General features: G+C 35.3%; 5 protein-coding genes across 7 annotated transcripts; 4 read left to right on the top strand and 1 right to left on the bottom strand.

The window, feature by feature from the left end:
* On the top strand, positions 34–1,563 carry LOC104709961 (UDP-glycosyltransferase 89A2-like; the record flags this gene model as incomplete). The annotated part of the gene is made up of 1 exon (XM_010426494.1): positions 34–1,563. A coding segment is annotated over one exon (1,395 nt), but the record flags the coding sequence as incomplete, so codon positions are not given.
* On the top strand, positions 8,349–9,537 carry LOC104709960 (zinc finger protein ZAT5-like). The gene is made up of 2 exons (XM_010426493.1): positions 8,349–9,390; positions 9,493–9,537. Exons 1-2 carry the CDS (start codon positions 8,500–8,502, stop codon positions 9,535–9,537), a joined length of 936 nt encoding a protein of 311 aa, XP_010424795.1. The 5' UTR covers positions 8,349–8,499.
* LOC104708778 (zinc finger protein ZAT5-like) lies at positions 9,479–10,641 on the top strand. Its single transcript, XM_010425402.1, has one exon. It carries the CDS (start codon positions 9,627–9,629, stop codon positions 10,500–10,502), a length of 876 nt encoding a protein of 291 aa, XP_010423704.1. The 5' UTR covers positions 9,479–9,626; the 3' UTR covers positions 10,503–10,641.
* Positions 12,504–14,531, top strand: LOC104708777 (ras-related protein RABE1d). 2 transcript variants are annotated; one of them, XM_010425400.2, is made up of 8 exons: positions 12,504–12,794; positions 13,057–13,129; positions 13,224–13,324; positions 13,476–13,541; positions 13,654–13,751; positions 13,830–13,892; positions 13,981–14,073; positions 14,176–14,531. In XM_010425400.2, exons 1-8 carry the CDS (start codon positions 12,722–12,724, stop codon positions 14,257–14,259), a joined length of 651 nt encoding a protein of 216 aa, XP_010423702.1. In that variant the 5' UTR covers positions 12,504–12,721; the 3' UTR covers positions 14,260–14,531. The 2 variants fall into 2 exon arrangements, with proteins under 2 accessions (XP_010423702.1, XP_010423703.1); XM_010425401.2 differs by having other exon boundaries at positions 12,756–12,794; positions 13,057–13,133.
* On the bottom strand, positions 14,647–16,631 carry LOC104708776 (ras-related protein RABC2a). 2 transcript variants are annotated; one of them, XM_010425399.2, is made up of 7 exons: positions 16,516–16,631; positions 15,936–16,075; positions 15,614–15,682; positions 15,465–15,530; positions 15,259–15,380; positions 15,038–15,166; positions 14,647–14,951 (listed from the first exon to the last, which is right to left on the bottom strand). In XM_010425399.2, exons 2-7 carry the CDS (start codon positions 16,069–16,071, stop codon positions 14,841–14,843), a joined length of 633 nt encoding a protein of 210 aa, XP_010423701.1. In that variant the 5' UTR covers positions 16,072–16,075; positions 16,516–16,631; the 3' UTR covers positions 14,647–14,840. The 2 variants fall into 2 exon arrangements, with proteins under 2 accessions (XP_010423701.1, XP_010423700.1); XM_010425398.1 differs by lacking the exon at positions 16,516–16,631 and having other exon boundaries at positions 15,936–16,452.

Raw genomic sequence — 18,342 nt, 5'->3', positions numbered from 1 at the left:
CCCATAAACGGTTACGCAACCGCGACATGACGGACGGCGGTATTGCTACCGGAAAGTAGATGGGAGAGTTCGAGACCACCACACCTAGTGGTGTTTCCATACCCAGCACAAGGCCACTTACTTCCTCTACTTGACTTAACTCACCAACTCTGCCTCCGTGGAGTCAACGTCTCCGTCATCGTCACTCCCGGGAACCTCACTTACCTCTCTCCTCTTCTCTCCGCTCATCCGTCCTCCGTCACCTCCGTCGTTTTCCCTTTCCCTCCTCATCCCTCACTCCCTCCTGGCGTCGAGAACGTCAAAGACATCGGGAATTCAGGAAACCTCCCGATCATGGCTTCTCTTCGTCAGCTTCGAGATCCAATCATCAACTGGTTCCGATCTCATCCAAATCCTCCGATCGCTCTCATCTCCGATTTCTTCCTCGGTTGGACTCACGATCTCTGCGATCAAATCTCTATCCCTCGCTTCGCTTTCTTCTCCATTAGCTTCTTCTTAGTCTCAGTACTCCAGTACTGCTTCGAGAACATCGATCGGATCAAATCAGCGGATCCGGTTCATCTACTTGATCTTCCTCGTGCTCCGATTTTCAAAGAAGAGCATCTTCCGTCTATAGTCCGGCGATGTCTCCCAACTCCGTCACCGGATCTCGAAACCATCAAAGACTTCTCCATGAATCTGTTGAGCTACGGCTCTGTTTTCAATTCTTCTCAGGTTCTGGAAGATGAGTATCTCGAGTACGTGAAACAGAGAACCGGTGGTCATGATCGGGTTTTTGTAATCGGGCCGCTTTGTTCAATCGGGTCGGGTCTTAATTCGGATCCGGGTTTTATAGATCCGGATTTGCTGAGTTGGCTTGACGGATCCCCAGACGGGTCTGTCGTCTACGTTTGTTTCGGGAGTCAAAAGGCGTTGACTAAAGGCCAGTGTGATGCTTTGGCTCTAGGTCTTGAGAAAAGCATGACCCGGTTTGTCTGGGTGGTTAAGAAAGATCCGATACCCGACGGGTTCGAGGATCGGGTATCTGGACGGGGTTTGGTGGTTAGAGGATGGGTTTCCCAGCTGGCGGTCTTGCGACACGTGGCGGTTGGTGGATTTTTGAGCCATTGTGGATGGAACTCGGTGCTTGAAGGGATAACGAGTGGGGTTGTGATCTTGGGCTGGCCTATGGAGGCGGACCAGTTTGTGAACGCGAGGCTGCTTGTGGAGAATTTGGGTGTTGCGGTTAGGGTTTGCGAAGGAGGAGAAACTGTTCCCGACCCGGTTGAGTTGGGTCGGGTGATTGCGGAAACGATGGGTGTGGGAGGATGCGAGGTGGCTGCTCGGGCTGAAGAGATACGTCGGAAGACTGAAGTGGCCGTGACGGAGGCAAATGGAAGCTCTGTTGAAGATTTACAAAGACTTGTCAAAGAATTTGGAAAAGTCTAAGTCAAACTCTATCACTAGATGTAATTAACTAATTTAATTATGTGATCGAGTGGGGGATTTTGTAAAATGTTTACCATTTGTTTTGATTCTAAAATCCAATTGATGTCTTTCGGTACTAAATTTGAAGAACCGAAACTATAACCGATAGGATTTGAATGGTAACAAACTTACAAAGGGTGGGACAAAACACGTATGAAAGAAGACTAGCATAGAAACATGATCTTAGCTAGTAAACATCTTTAACTAAATATATGGATCATGGATTATTATCATTATCACCCCAAGACTCCCTTGGAATGCTATGGTGGTTATTGACATCGGCCTCAACCTCTTCTCCGGATACCTTCTCTGTTGTCAGAATTCTCCGTGTACCAGTCACGGCTAGCTCCTCCAATGGTCTTACCACTACGGTTACCGTGAGCAGTAGAAGTAGCAAGAGCGAGCAAGCCTTGGTCGTCATAGCTTATATATAGTTTAATCAAAATCTCTTATTTGAATCATCCAACAAATATATGATTAGGGCACTATATATGTAGTAAGGGTACGTACTGATTTATTTATTTAATTCACCACATGAAATATTTATGCACAAATGGTAGTGCGCATTATAGTTCTTTTTATTTTGTTCTGTTTTATTATATCAAATCAAATCATTCAGGTGGTGGTGAACTGATAAAATCCAAGAATCATTTATCCACCAATCAGGATGCACCACCTTCACCATCAAACTAGGCACGATGGAATCGCGTCACTATGCAAAATTAGGTAATAACATGCTTGATGCAATTAACAAATTAAGATACAAACTAATGGAGCTTATCAAGATATTTTTTTGTTTAAAATGCCAATATTATTTTCATATTGTATCAGTATATGATTACATACAGATATTACATTAAGAAAAGTGGAGTGTGTAAAAATTGATGACGTCTTTGCTTGTATGATATTGTTTCTCAAGGACAGCTAGCTATAATATTTCTTAAGGAAAAACAGAGTGAATCATACCACATTAATATGGATTCATGGACCAGGTCAATATTATATATAAAAAAATATTGTTAACCATGTTTTTATATATGTTTATTTTGTACCATATTTCGTGAATTTCGTGCACCAAGCCTCCAAGATAGCTAAGCTAGCATCTTCTCATATCATTTATGCATGTCTGACTAAAACTATAGTATTCAGTCGTCATAGTTGTATAATTAAATTTGGTATATACAAATTTAAAAGTCGACTCGACCAACTAAATTAACTGATCTATTATTGGTTAAGAAACCAACCTACTAGTTGATGTTAGAGATCGAGTATTTTCCAAGTCCTAATTAGAGAGAGCCTTCTCCTTCTCCATCTTATTCTTCTTCTTATTAAGTAACAACCTAATAATATAAAGAAAATAAACAACGAAACTAATGAGAGGTTTTTATTTGTTAACAAGAAGAAACTAAGAAGCAAGAGCAAATGTACGTACTTGGGAGATAGGTGATGCGCCTCCTTCTTCGGGACACAGCAGGTTCATCAACAACAAGAGTCCTTTCTCCCATGTTAGATCCACTTAGTTCCTTGGCCTTTTCTACACATGTTCTTAGCGTTTGTTGTTTCAAAGGTTACATTATTGTATCACAGTTAAAAACACGAAAGAGGGTTAGTCTTCTCCTAAGAAAGAGCCTTCTACTTCTCCATCTTCTTCTTCTTCTTATTAAGTAAACGACCTAATATAAAAAGAATAAACAACGAAACTAATGAGAGGTTTTTAATTTGTTAACAAGAAGAATCTAAGAAGCAAGAGCGAGCAAATGTATGTACTTGGGTGGCTCTCGCCATCAGAATCGGTAGTACATCCAACAAAAAAAAAAAAAAAAAGATTTGCAAAAGAAAATATTTATCAAAAGTTACCTGTCTGTGTGTTCTGTTTTCCAAGTCAAGGAATTATAAATATCAACGTCAGGATTAACATCGTACGGTTTCGCAAAGGGTGCAGGCTTAACAAATTGCAGTCCATCCTCCCACGTCAGTATTATTAAGTTTCAACGCCTTTTCTTCGGCAGCTCCTCCCTCGAACCTCACGAAGGCAACACTGATGTAAAACGATCGAGTACAATACATAAAAAAAAAAAACAAAAAAAACAAAAAAATAGTATTTTTGAGATTATAATTAAAACATGAATGAGAGAGCCTGGAAGGGAGGGAATTAATAAGAAGCCACAAATAAAAGAAAGAAAAGAAAGGTACCTCTTGAGGATACCCCGTTCATAGTCTTTGGGAACACAACAAACTAATATCCATCCACAAGAAGAGAAATGTCTTTCCAACTCAAGCTTGACATAATAAGCTGGAAGCTTAGTGTCATATCCCTCAATGGAAATCGTCGTAATAATGCTAATTGTTCAAAACAATTTGATTTTGACATCAATACTATGATATCATCAACACAGACAACAAAAGGGAAAAAAAAATTCCCAAAAATAATATATATAGTATGTACAAAATAAATAAATTTTACCGGCGGCGTTTTGAAGCGTCTGCAACACTGTCATTCAAATCCAGCAATTTCAGACCCTAAAAAAGGTACAAAAGATCTAATCAGAAATTCTACTGATCGCCTCAGAATATAGTAATTTTCTTACATATATACTTCATGATCAGAAAACCATATTAACTAATTAAATAGAGAAGCAGGAAGAAGATGATGAAGATTACTTTGATGGCGGATTCTTCCATGGTGATATGTTGACAAGAGCGACTACTTCTACCTACCTAGGGTTCCAAATATTTTTTTCAGATCGATCTTTGGGATTTTATTCAGACGATTTAAGATTTCGTAGTGCGTTCTGTTTTTTATTTTATTTATGATTTTCTACGGTTATTATTTCACTACAGCACTATTAATTCTAGGTTTTCTACGGTTAATGTCACAAACTAACCGATTCCGGTTTTTCTTTTTGAACTCTTGATGTATGACTTATATGGGACATTCAGGCCAAACAGAAGTAAATGTGTATCAGAAATTCTACGGATCGCCTCATAGTATAATACGATAAAACCTAATGTTGGGACCAAGACATTTTATTAATTTATAGTGATATTAATTTATCTATAAATTAATAATTATTAATTTACACTGTAAATTAATAATTATTAATTTATAGATATATTTTTAATTGTTTTTTTTTAAATTATGAATTGGAACAATTATAGCAAAATAAGATTAAACTTTCGGATGTTATAAATTTTATGGTTTAGGAATTGAACTTGTAATATTTATAAAGCATTATTGACAATAAATTACAAATACTATAAACAAATTGACTTATACACATGACATACATAAATTCAAATTTATGAATAATAATAATATTAATTCTCATATTTTAATAATCTGTCTAATTATCAAATTGTAAATGATGCATATCTAAAAATTAAAACTTTAAAATTTAATTATTTGTATGACATGTTATAAAATATTTTAGAGATATCATTATAGTTTGAAAATACAACATTACAAATGTTCTATAGAAATGAGTTTTAGGAGAAACATACACTATTATATCAGTATATATATATATATATATATATATATATTTACATGATTATTAATTTATAATATTATTAGGACCATATTTTACATTGAGATTTCAAAAAAATTATTATCTTATTATCTTATCGAATATTGTTAATTTTTACACTGGCCCGACTTGGGACCAACAAAATTTATTAATTTATAGTGATTATTAATTTATAGAGTATTAATTTATAGAGGTTTTACTGTAGTTGAAATTCATTTTATTTATATTGTATTGTTTACATAAAATATAATTTATGTAATTTTTTTTAAAAGTTTTTTTTGATAAAATATTATACAATAAAATCATATGCTAAATATGAAGGTTTGAAAAAAACACATATTTTGTAAGTTTTATATTGTTAATGATTCTAGATAAGTATATGTACTATAACACTGGTTAAATTTTATTTCGTAATCTATCTTGTAACCCACTATTTAACTTGTAACCAATCAATCTATCAATTTCGTAATCTATATTTGGTTAACATTGTGGTCTATCGATAAAATCTGTGGAAAATAAATTTGTAATATTGTGTTTAAATATTTTTGGAAACAACGTGATATAAGACTAAAATCTTCCAAAAATACAGTTTGGAATATCCATGATTTTATTTGTTACCATTAATATATCAATTATCAATTTGGAATATACTTAATATTTAGTTGTAACCATTAATATTAATATATGGATTAATCTATAATCTATTTGTAAGCACTTGTAACCATTTATTAAAAATATAAAGTCTACGAAAACTATGTTGTATACTTCCTTTTATTAAAAAGAGGATTTTCTTACAATAAGACAACCATCACTTAATTAATAAATAGAGAGAAGTATTGGTTTATGTAAATATGCTATTTGGTTCAGATAGTTGGTTTAGCATACGGTTTAGATACTTGTATATAACAAACTTCTTCTTCCTCATTCTCTCTCGTTTCCAACAAGAAGCAGAGGTTAATCAAAAAGAGCGATTGAGTTAGAAGAAAACCGGCTCATAATTAAGAAGAAGAAGAAGAACAGTTTAGTTTATAAAGAAAGAAAGAAAGAAATGCTTTCTTGTGCAGAAAAAAAAAGCATTACTTAGTAGAGAGACGACACAGAGGTTAATCAAAGAGTGAGTAAGAAGAAAATCCATAAGGAGAAGAAGATTACTTTGATGTTAGATTCGTCCATGGTGGTACGTTGACAAGAGCGACTTCTAGGAATCGAGCGATATTTCAGATTTAAGGATTTAGGTTTGAACAAGGTTTTTTTTTGTTTTGGAACATAATCCTTCGTTTATATTTTTAAAGTTACGAACAAACGGTTGGGCCTTCAATTTAGTGCAGGCCTGCATTAGGCCCATATAATCTTAATCTTCTTATTAATCAAGAAGGATCCCGGTTTTATAGAACAAAACTTGAGTAAATGAGATATATTTGTATCACGATGTAAATATACAATATTAAAAACACATGGGTCATTTGCAGTATTTTGTCTAGGTGATCCTTGCAAGTTGCATCCACTACTACTTAACGGTTTCTGACAAGTCGTGCCAAAAAAGGTTTTGTAATTAGAATACATATGATGGGTGACGACTAATTTATGTTGATGAAGAATTAAAAAAAAAAGTAGTATATGCTTTGCTTAGGGTGAGTAGTGAAGCTAGCTAGTTGGCAAGTTATGGCTTCTTTTGGCGGCCAAGCAATGCTCTCTCTTTCACACACAACACAACACAAACTATCCTCGACGCCAAGACTTCAATCAATTCCTCCTAAATTCGATTATTTTAAATACTATATCTGATTTTAATATTGCGATACTAGCTTCACAATACACTCAAAATTATTCTTCTCAATAATCTATTCTATTTGTAATTATACGTTAGCAAGATTTAATCATAGAGAGCCTAGGACAACTATTGTGTATTAGAGTTGAATGAGTAAAAAGTTGGATATCAATCCAGCTCTAAGAAACTCGTTATTTTGCTTACTTTTGCAGAAATTTCTATCGAATTAATATGCAGAATGAATATTTTATAAATGTTTTCCTGAATTTTATAGATTGCTGCCACCGAGTTATTGGTATACTACAAAGACCTAGACTACAGTTTACACATTAAAACAAAATATTTAACAAACTATAAGATAAGGGAGGTTACTTCACCAAATACATATTATTAGGTAATCACAAGATTAATAATGGGTTTGATCAAATAATTGGGTGACATCTTAGAAAGAGGCGCAAACATAGGGAGTGATATTATATATTTAATTCGTTTTTAGCTAATATCACTACAATTATATATTAAATATAAGTATATAACTAGGATCATGATTCATAATTGTGTGTGTTGTGTAATTGTGGGTTGGCTCAACTGCACATGAACTACTCGACCCCAAAATTCGATTGCCTTTTACTTTCCAATCAATTAACTTAATTATTTTAATCAGCAAGTTAAGTTCAGTGTACATAAATCCACAATGATTAGTAGTATTGAAAAACAGGATTAGAATTTGACGTATTATCAAGTTAAATGTGTACTTTAATAGCTTTATATATATCATAGTTGGACGACTCAAATCATAAAAATTTGTTGCATCACGTCAACTTAAGTTTGTAGGAACTTGTAATATATATGCTGCTAACCGAATTGTGAATATTGTGGTAACCGTGTTGCGTGTTAAACCTCCTATTTGATTGTGGCTGACTTTTAACTATCAATATGAACATGTGGACTACAAGATTGTTACTAAAGTTTTAGGATTTTTATTAGTTAATGATAATGTAGAATAGATAATAAATAAATTGAATGACATATTTAGAATACGCAATCCAAATTTGATTTCTTCTTAATCTAATACACTACATTCCAAGTGTCAAAAATTGAAGTTCAAATATTAGAAAAGATGTTGCACTCAGATTGTGTAGGATGATGACACTCTTCTACTAACAGAAAAAGAAAGTCATAGTTTTCCTTCTTATAAAGAGAAAAAAATCTGCAAAGATTAGTGCTGGCAATGAATCCATATTTTTGTTACTAGCTAATGTGTACCTATGGAATTTATAATTAAGGATGCTTATGAGTATTTAATTTGATAAAATACTAATCAATTTTTTATGTGATTCATAAGACAAGCAAAACAAAAGTTAACCAAAAGAAGAGATATAATTTAAATATTTGAAAGGAAATAAAAGAAAAAAAACAAGAAGAGAACAACAAGTGGTTCCAGGCTTGCAAACCAAAACTTCCAGAAAGGAATCCTTCACCAAAAGTTATTTTGGGGTTTGCTTCTTTTCTCATCTTTTCTCTCTTACCCATTCATTATATATACACACAAATGAGTACTATGTGTATAAACAAATACAATCACATATTTATAAATATAGATAGATACTAAGACATATAAACCAAACCCACCAAACACTCTTTGATACTTCTATCTCTCTCTCTCTCCATAAATACATATATCTCTCTCTCTTTGTGTTCTTGAAATACAGAGAGCCAATCAAGAAACGGAGGATCATGACAAGTGTTCTTGAGGAGAGTGGAGACCATGCGCGTCTTGTTCTCCTCATCAAGGGCAAACGCACCAAGCGTCAGCGTTCTGCTTCTCCTCTTATGACCGCAGTCTCCAGCGTTTGCAGCGGTGAGCGATCGTCACTGGTGGAGGCGAGAGAAGAAGAAGCAGCTGGTGAAGTCGAATTCCAAGGAGCTACGGATGAAGACGAAGACATGGCGAACTGTCTAATGCTATTGTCGCAAGGACATAAAGCAAAGTGTAGTGGCGATCATAAAATGGGTTTCTTTATCAACAAGAAACCGGTGGCTTCTCTAGGGTTAGGGCTAGACGACGGTGATTACCAGTGCAAAACGTGTGATAAAAGCTTCCATTCGTTCCAAGCGCTAGGAGGGCACAGGGCTAGCCACAAGAAGCCCAAACTCGGAGCAAATGTTGTTTTCAAATGCGACGAGAAGAAGACCGCATCTGTGTCTGCCGCTGAAACGGTGAAAGCAGGAGCTGTAGGAAGCTTTCTTTCGCTACAAGTGACTAGCAGTGACGGTAGCAAGAAACCTGAGAAAACGCATGAATGTTCAATCTGCAGGGCCGAGTTTTCTTCAGGACAAGCCTTAGGAGGTCATATGAGGAGACATAGAGGTTTGACGATAAACGCAAACGCAGCTTCAACAATCAAAACAGTGATATCATCATCACCATCATCAAGTCATCATCATCATGAAGAATCTAAACGGCCAAAGACCTTTCTCCAATTAGATCTGAATCTTCCAGCGCCAGAAGATGAACGCTGCTNGAAAGGAAATAAAAGAAAAAAAACAAGAAGAGAACAACAAGTGGTTCCAGGCTTGCAAACCAAAACTTCCAGAAAGGAATCCTTCACCAAAAGTTATTTTGGGGTTTGCTTCTTTTCTCATCTTTTCTCTCTTACCCATTCATTATATATACACACAAATGAGTACTATGTGTATAAACAAATACAATCACATATTTAAATATAGATAGATACTAAGACATATAAACCAAACCCACCAAACACTCTTTGATACTTCTCTCTCTCTCTCCATAAATACATATATCTCTCTCTCTCTTTGTGTTCTTGAAATACAGAGAGCCAATCAAGAAAGGGAGGATCATGACAAGTGTTCTTGAGGAGAGTGGAGACCATGCGCGTCTTGTTCTCCTCATCAAGGGCAAACGCACCAAGCGTCAGCGTTCTGCTTCTCCTCTTATGACCGCAGTCTCCAGCGTTTGCAGCGGTGAGCGATCGTCACTGGTGGAGGCGAGAGAAGAAGAAGCAGCTGGTGAAGTCGAATTCCAAGGAGCTACTGATGAAGACGAAGACATGGCGAACTGTCTAATGCTATTGTCTCAAGGACATAAAGCAAAGAGTAGTGGCGATCATAAAATGGGTTTCTTTATCAACAAGAAACCGGTGGCTTCTCTAGGGTTAGGGCTAGACGACGGTGATTACCAGTGCAAAACGTGTGATAAAAGCTTCCATTCGTTCCAAGCGCTAGGAGGGCACAGGGCTAGCCACAAGAAGCCCAAACTCGGAGCAAATGTTGTTTTCAAATGCGACGAGAAGAAGACCGCATCTGTGTCTGCCGCTGAAACGGTGAAAGCAGGAGCTGTAGGAAGCTTTCTTTCGCTACAAGTGACTAGCAGTGACGGTAGCAAGAAACCTGAGAAAACGCATGAATGTTCAATCTGCAGGGCCGAGTTTTCTTCAGGACAAGCCTTAGGAGGTCATATGAGGAGACATAGAGGTTTGACGATAAACGCAAACGCAGCTTCAACAATCAAAACAGTGATATCATCATCACCATCATCAAGTCATCATCATCATGAAGAATCTAAACGGCCAAAGACCTTTCTCCAATTAGATCTGAATCTTCCAGCGCCAGAAGATGAACGCTGCTGCGACAAACCTAAATTCACGTTTGCGCCCAAAGATCAGATTCTTCTCTTCGCGGCAGCGTCCAATTCTTTGATTGATTGTCATCACTAATTAAGTAGTTCTTTGTAATTACTTTTTATGACCTTGATATGTTTACATCATTAACCCTCCTCTTATTATTATTGTCTACTCATTCTTGTAATTTGACATTGATTCAATTAACTTCAAATTATTTCATTCTTTCAAACTATTCATTTCTCCATGCACATTTCTAATAAATCATCGATCGAGGTATTATATAAATGCAATACTTAGCTTTGGGAGAATGATTAAAGGATTCTGATGAGGATGTTCCTTGGAGAACGGAAGAAGCATGTGACGATGACTTTCGCATAAAGTCACTTCGTTTGTTAGCCGCCACTAACTCCTTTCGATACACTTCACTTCCGTTTGGGGTTGTTCGTTTTTTCAGATTCTTTATAATATAATAGTACATGTATGATTATCTCATTAGATTAAATCAAAAAGACTACATCTAGAGTAATCTAGGTTGTTTAGAGAGTCCACACTAGGTTGAAGTACATTAGATATATCGATTCCCAAACTTCGACTGCTTTTGATGAATGTGTTTTGCACTAGAAAATACATATACTGCCGATTCCATCCAATTTTTTGGGCATATATCACAAGAGTCAAGACATACATGTAACGAATCGTGTTGTGTAAATAGCAAAATCTATTACAAATTCAGTGTTTTTTTTCCTATATATATGCTAGACAACATGTTCTATCAATTAAAAACTAAGACTACTTACGCTACGTATCAATTATGGTATAGTGTATCTCTATATCCATCATGTTTGATGTCTTTATATAGTCTATGACTCGTATGTGACTCATCTATATATCTCTTTTGTAAATATGAACACGATATGTAGAGAAAAGTGTGCAACGTATATTACTAACAGAACGAGTGAATATTCCTAACAGTTAGATAACGATTGATGTAAAAGTGATGTTGTGATTAACGATGTCTTCTACAAATAAATTGGATTGTTTTGTATAATGCATTTTTTTTTCCTCAATTGAAAAGTTCAGAAACTAAACTGAACACGAGAGTGGTATCTTGAACTTGGTTTCATCCATTTAAAGTAATAGCACTATGATAAGTTAATTTCCTTCAGAAAGACGTCGGTGAGACATTTTAAACTATAATGTAGTCTCTGTCCTTTTCACATATTTTTAATTTATACAATTACAAACTGTCTTAACCACACTTGTAATAAGACAAAACATCGAGCCCATGTAGTGTAATCGACGACGATTACTCATTAACTTGGGATACAATAAGTAAAGGATAGTGGTTTCATATAATTAAAATCATACACGGCGTTTATATATCAGTTTACGCAATGAGCTAGGCGTGACAAATTCAATGTTGAATTCGTAGGAGTTATAAATGTATAGTGGAGTAATAAAAAAGATGAAATAAATAAATGTTGATTAAGAAGAATTCATATGTGGATGAATAGTAGTAGTAATATAGAATGAAATTGACTTTGTTTGGAACCAAACCATGCCACATGTAAACAGAGGCTCTGGCATGATTGGATACATTGCTGGATTACGCTAGTGTACGACGTCTATACAGCGAAGCAACCGTTTTCACCCACTTACTGCTTGACAGCTCACCTTAAACTCCATTATCCTTTTGTTCTACTGTAGACCGACCGCACTTGATCATATCAGAGTATCAGACCTACCTTTTTCCTCTTCCCCCCGAACTTTCTTAAATGTCATACATTCACACCCAACAGTTTTAATTCTTTCAATTTAGTCCATTAAACCATTCGGTTTCACTTTCTAGATATAAGTAACTAAACCGGTTTTTAGATTGATTTCTATATATTAGCCAAACATTATGTTTTTAGTTTTGATTCCAACCATGTTTTTTACTTAACTCGATTGTTTAGAGATTTTTTACGAAGTTTACAGGCTCTTAATCGAGTATTAAGTTAATGGGGCTAAATAATACTTCAAAATATCAGGTCCAAAACTATAAACAAACAAAAATAACATCCACCGAAATAATTTTTGGTAAGCATAGAGGGAGCTAGCCATCAACTTGTTTTCTTCAGCGACATTTAGAAGCATTCCTTTTAGCTTTTTTCTGTCTCCTAAAATTTTTCAATCTTTCGTCGGAAGAGATTTTTCCGGGGGAAAAAAAAAACAAAGCAGAGTTCGTTTTAGTTTTTTGCTGAGAAGCAAAAGAGATCAATAGATTAGTGTTAAGTTTTCTTTTTTCTTTGTTCTTTTAACATCTTCTAGCGATGGCGGTTGCGCCGGCAAGAGCTCGTTCAGACTATGATTACCTCATCAAGCTTCTTCTCATCGGCGACAGCGGTAAGCTTCTTTCTCCATTCCTGTGTTCTTCAATTAGCAATTGAAAAAAAAAAAAAAAAACAATATTTTTGTTCTGAACCTTCTGCGATCTTAATTAGGGTTTTATGGTTTTGATTTGTTTATGCTATGTATTACTAGTAGTAGTAGAATTGACTCTTTAAGGAACTGTGGAACTCGTTGACAAAATTAGTTCTTTTTTTTTTTGTGTTAAGTTGGTTTGTTTTATAGCTCTCTGTGTATATATATATATATATATGTTCAGGTGTGGGGAAGAGTTGCTTGTTACTGCGTTTCTCAGATGATACTTTCACTACAAGTTTCATTACTACCATTGGGTATGTCTTCTTCCTCTTCTGTATTGGTTGTTTACTTAAAAGATTGTCTTTTGTTGTTGTAGTTGTCTAAGTTTGTGTATATAATTTAATACAGAATTGACTTCAAGATAAGAACTGTTGAGCTTGATGGGAAGCGTATCAAATTGCAGATTTGGGACACTGCTGGTCAAGAACGTTTTAGAACTATTACTACAGGTAATAATAAGACGGGTTTGATCTTTTAGTTGCATAGTTTGATTGATCTTTGAGTTTTTGTCTTGATGATAACTTGAGTGTTTCCATAAGTAAAAGACAATTCATTGTTTCTGCCTTTAAAGCGTTGTGGTCCATTTTTTATTACTTGCAGCGTATTACAGGGGAGCAATGGGTATATTGCTTGTTTACGATGTAACGGACGAGTCTTCTTTCAACAGTATGTCTTTTACTTTTCTTTGTGCCTTTTATCTTGTTTAGTCAATTCTGCAATGATATTGAGGAAATGGGATTGTGAGTCTTGTGGCAACTGAATACGATTGTTTCAACAGATATTAGGAACTGGATGAAGAACATCGAGCAACATGCCTCAGATAATGTCAACAAAATTTTGGTTGGTAACAAAGCTGATATGGATGAAAGTAAAAGGGTAAGTAAGCATCAGTTGCATACTTACTTTCATGACTTAATAGTTTGTAGTATACTGATGTGTGATCTTCTTTTTCAGGCTGTTCCAACTGCAAAGGGCCAAGCTTTGGCTGATGAGTATGGAATCAAATTCTTTGAGACGGTGAGCTAGAAAACAAAACAAAATATGTCTGCTGTTTATTATTACTAATATCTTGTTGAGATTACTGATGTGATTACAATTGTTGCAGAGTGCAAAAACAAACCTAAATGTTGAAAATGTTTTCCTTTCTATCGCAAAAGACATCAAACAAAGATTGACAGAAACCGATACAAAGGCAGAGGTAAGAACTGCAGGAATCTATTACAATTACTTGCTCTTCATACTCTTGTACCGACATTATAGCTGAGTGAAATTCATATGTACTGTTCTTGTTGCTTTGCAGCCCCAAGGTATCAAGATCACTAAACAAGATACTGCTTCATCTTCTTCTACAACTGAGAAGCCAGCTTGCTGTAGTTACGTTTAGGAGTATGATCGCTCTTTTTCGCCTGCACTCGTTTTTTATTGTCTTGCCATCTTTTTAATCTCTTACGTCTCAAATCAGAGATAAATCTCATGTTGTTACCTAGAAGGAGTAGGAAATCTCATTGATGGCTGTGATGTTTATGTCTAATTTGTTATCTCCATAATTTCCTGTACAATGATCTTCCTGATATGGAAGACTGTGTTTGGTCAAAAAACTATGTTGAAGACTTTGAATTTATGAAATGAAACTGTTGTAGTGTGTATAACTTTTGACTTCACAGTTCAAATTAGGATTTATCTTGTTCACTTTGATTGCTGTTCTGTACTCGAATCCATAGTTTGAGGCTTTGACCCAAAACAAACACGGATTTAAAAAGAAAACACTGGATGGGGTTTATTCTATTATGATATTATTATTACAAATCTCATTTCAGAAGCAAAAGAAGAACACAAGTAATCCCACAAATTTACATTGAAGCTACACATTATGTTCTACACACAAAAGAGGCAACTGCAGAGAAAAGAATCAGATTCAGTTTGCGATACACAACAGAACGATTCAAGTTTTGGTTTCTCTGCTCACTAGCTGCAACAGCCAGCTTGAGGATTAGTCTGGTGTTCTGGTTTCTGCTTCAAGATGTTTCTTTTCACAGCAGTTGATCCTTCTTCCAAAAGACTAGGTACCTCCATTATCTGTTTGTTTCATCACGAACAAACGCTGTTATGTATAAATTCCTCTTTTAAAATCAGTTTTTTTAAAAACCAATTAAGGATCTTACCTTCAAAGCCAGCTCCTCGAAACACTGCTCCACGTTTTGACGAGTTGTAGCACTACACTCAAGAAACATGCAGTTGAGTTCTTTTGCTAGAGCAATCCCTTCATCTCTGCTAACTCCTCTCTCAGATACCTGCAATCATATATTTCGTCAAAAAAGAGTATTCGAATGACCAAACCATATTTTGAAAACAAAGTTGTGTAATTTCGATTTTGCAAACTCACTCTATCGACTTTGTTCCCAACGAGCATCCTAACACATTCTTGGTTAGTGGAGTAAAGCTCAATCTCCTTACCCCACACATCTACTAAGTTTGTAAATGTCTCCCTCCTCGTCACATCATAAACTGCATTCACCAAGAAACATTAACTAAACAGTATACAGACAGAGAGATCTCTTAGTCTCCTGTGATTGACGATGAACATATTACCAAGAATGATTCCTTGTGCGCCTCTATAGTAAGAGCTCGTCAGTGTTCTAAAACGTTCCTGTCCAGCTACAACACCGAGAATATTATAAGTACCATCACTTTTCTTAGGAACATAAAAACTTTTTGTAATTTCAGTATAGAAGAATCACCTGTGTCCCAAATTGTGAGTTTCAGTCTTTTGCCTCCTACAGTCAATTGTTTGATCTTGAAATCAACACCTACGAGTATCAATAATTGGGTTGAATCAAACAAATATAATACAGACAAAACAAGATTCCCTTAAACCAAACCAAGACAAGAAGACAGCTAGATTAACAAACAAAAAGTTTATAATTGGGTCTTACTAAAAAAAGTGAATCATCAAGAAACTAAAATTGTTTCAGTGGCAAGTATGATCATTAATAAAGATCACATCAAACGTAAATCTGAGACCTTTTTGCTCGAGAATTCAAAGAGAGAAACACAAGTTACCAATAGTAGGAGCAAGATCTTCAACGGAGTTGGAAATGAAGCTGACAAGCAAACTGCTTTTACCAACACCAGAATCACCAATCAACAAGATCTTAAACGACAGATCGTATCCACTTTGTCCAGAAGAAGATCCCATTTTTCTAAAAAAAACACCAGATTTGCTTAATCTCTCTCTCTCTCTCTCTCCCTCTCTCTCTCAATCGATCTGTAAATCTTAGAAGAACAAAATCAAATCCTACTACTAAAAAGAAGCAAACTTTTTGGAAAATAAAAAATATGAATCTAGTAAGCTGCTGTAATGATGATTAATTGATAATGATAATGATGATGATGATGATGATGCTTCGTCGTTGATAATTACATCTATCTGCTGCACATTACTTTCTACTTTATAAGTAGAGCAATCTAAAGAAGAAGAAAAAAAAAGGGAGAATTTTTATTTGCCTCTGTGTGTATTGATGTTTAGATTATAATAATAAAAGAAATGTGATGAAGAAATTGGAAGAAGATTTTTATTCTTTACCGAGAAAGAGAGGAGAGGAGAAAGAGATTTATGGAAGAAGACAAAGACACAGCAAACCTGAGACAGTAACGTTTGGTTGTTCTTTGCTTTCTTCTCTCCGACACTTTACTTCACTAAAACGTCTCTGTTTTGGTTCCCAGGTTCTTTTGTCGACGTGTGTGTGTTAGCGTTTTGAAATCGCGGCTGCGAGATTGCCATTGCATTATCAATAAAGAGATTTTTTTTTTGTTTGCTTGTTTTGCTTTGATTGGTGGTAGTCATTAGTCAACAAGACAACATCAACAACAACCATTGTGGTTGGCTAAACGTATTTGGTGGATCAGCAAAACGGTTGGTTTTTTTTTTTTCTTGGCGGTTTGTAAAAGCGGTTCAAGTTGACGGTAGCAAAAGGCGATTGAACACCTATGTTTTACAATACCATCTAAAATAGTAGGTTGAATTATTATTTTCTAAAAACTACAATAGTCATCGATGGAACCAATTATATTGTAAGTAATGGAATCATTTCAATATACACTTTCAAGGTCAACTTTTTTTTTATAGAAAAGTCACAAATACTAGTTGGTTTCCCAAAGTAACGTTATAGAGTCGGCGATTGATGGATTGTGGGAGCCAAACATAGCCTTCGCCTCCGCTGTCAGCCGAGCCCCTTCAAAACCCCACCTCTGGCTGGTGCAAAAGTTCATGCGCATAGTCAAAGACTCAAAGTGCGTGTGCTTCCACGCTCCGATTGTGACGTCACTTAACGGTGCCTTTTTTTTTTTTTGTCGTCACACTAAAAAAGGTTCCTATGCTTTGCTTTAGTTCAACTTATAGGAAGATAGAACTCTTTTGCCGAAATTGACCCACCAAAGTGCCACCCAAGTTTGAGTATCATCTACAGCTTCGTGACTTCGTCTAACAATCCTTTTCTCTTCTCTTTTTTTTGGTTCAACAAATAGTTTGAAACTTTCAAACCTTAAAAAAAGATTTTAAAAAGTTAATGTCAAACCTTTACTAAAGAAAAAAAAACACAAATACTGTCAGTTGTATTTTTATTTGATCTGTTTCGTATGTTATTATAAATTAGAACTTGTCTCTTCTCTTGACATTTTCTCTAAGAAAATAAATTTAAATCTGTATGTTAATGTTTCTCAAATGGATTATATATGTAGTTTGTGGGCTAAAATGCCAGCTTTGTGTTGGCAGCAGTGTTTAATGGGCTGTTTTGTATTTGGGCCATAGCCTTTTATTTTGTGGGCCAGAGTCCCTTTATTAGATAGATATGTCAACACTGCTGCTATACATTAATGTTGTCCACACCACAAAATTTGGACTTTCTAAAGAAAAATTATACGAGAGAATTATTATGGTTAGTATATCTGCCTTATATTAAATTGGAAATAATTACATGACTGGTTAGTGGAAAAACAAAATTTTATCAAAATTTAATTATTCTATAATTTTTGTTATAACAAAAAAAAATTAAAACAGAGGTCAATATATATATATATATATATTTTAAGAGAATGTTGAAAAAACTCTGGTTTTAAGTTAAAAGGGGAAATAAATAAAAAAGCGTCGTAGCTGGATTTTGTACCGGCTCGTCGGGCTCTGTCACCACCAAATCAAACCGAGTCGTAACTTCTTCGTCTCTCTTTCTTTCTTCTCTCCAACTTCCATTATCGAATTCGAAGGCGACGAGTCAAGTATTCTCTCCAGTGTTTTGGATTTTCGTAACCATGGCTGTAGATAGCAGAATGGATCTGCTAAGCGAAAGAGCTGTGTTGATGAGAGAATCTCTTCAGAAGAGTCAAACCATCACCGATAATGTTGTTTCTATCCTCGGCTCTTTCGATAGTCGTCTCTCTGCTCTTGAAACGGCTATGCGTCCCACTCAGGTCT

Source organism: Camelina sativa, chromosome 8 (genome assembly GCF_000633955.1).
Source record: "Camelina sativa cultivar DH55 chromosome 8, Cs, whole genome shotgun sequence".
Taxonomy (NCBI): domain Eukaryota; kingdom Viridiplantae; phylum Streptophyta; class Magnoliopsida; order Brassicales; family Brassicaceae; genus Camelina; species Camelina sativa.
Note: the sequence above shows the minus strand (reverse complement) of the source record. Positions and strands in the feature narration are given on the sequence as shown.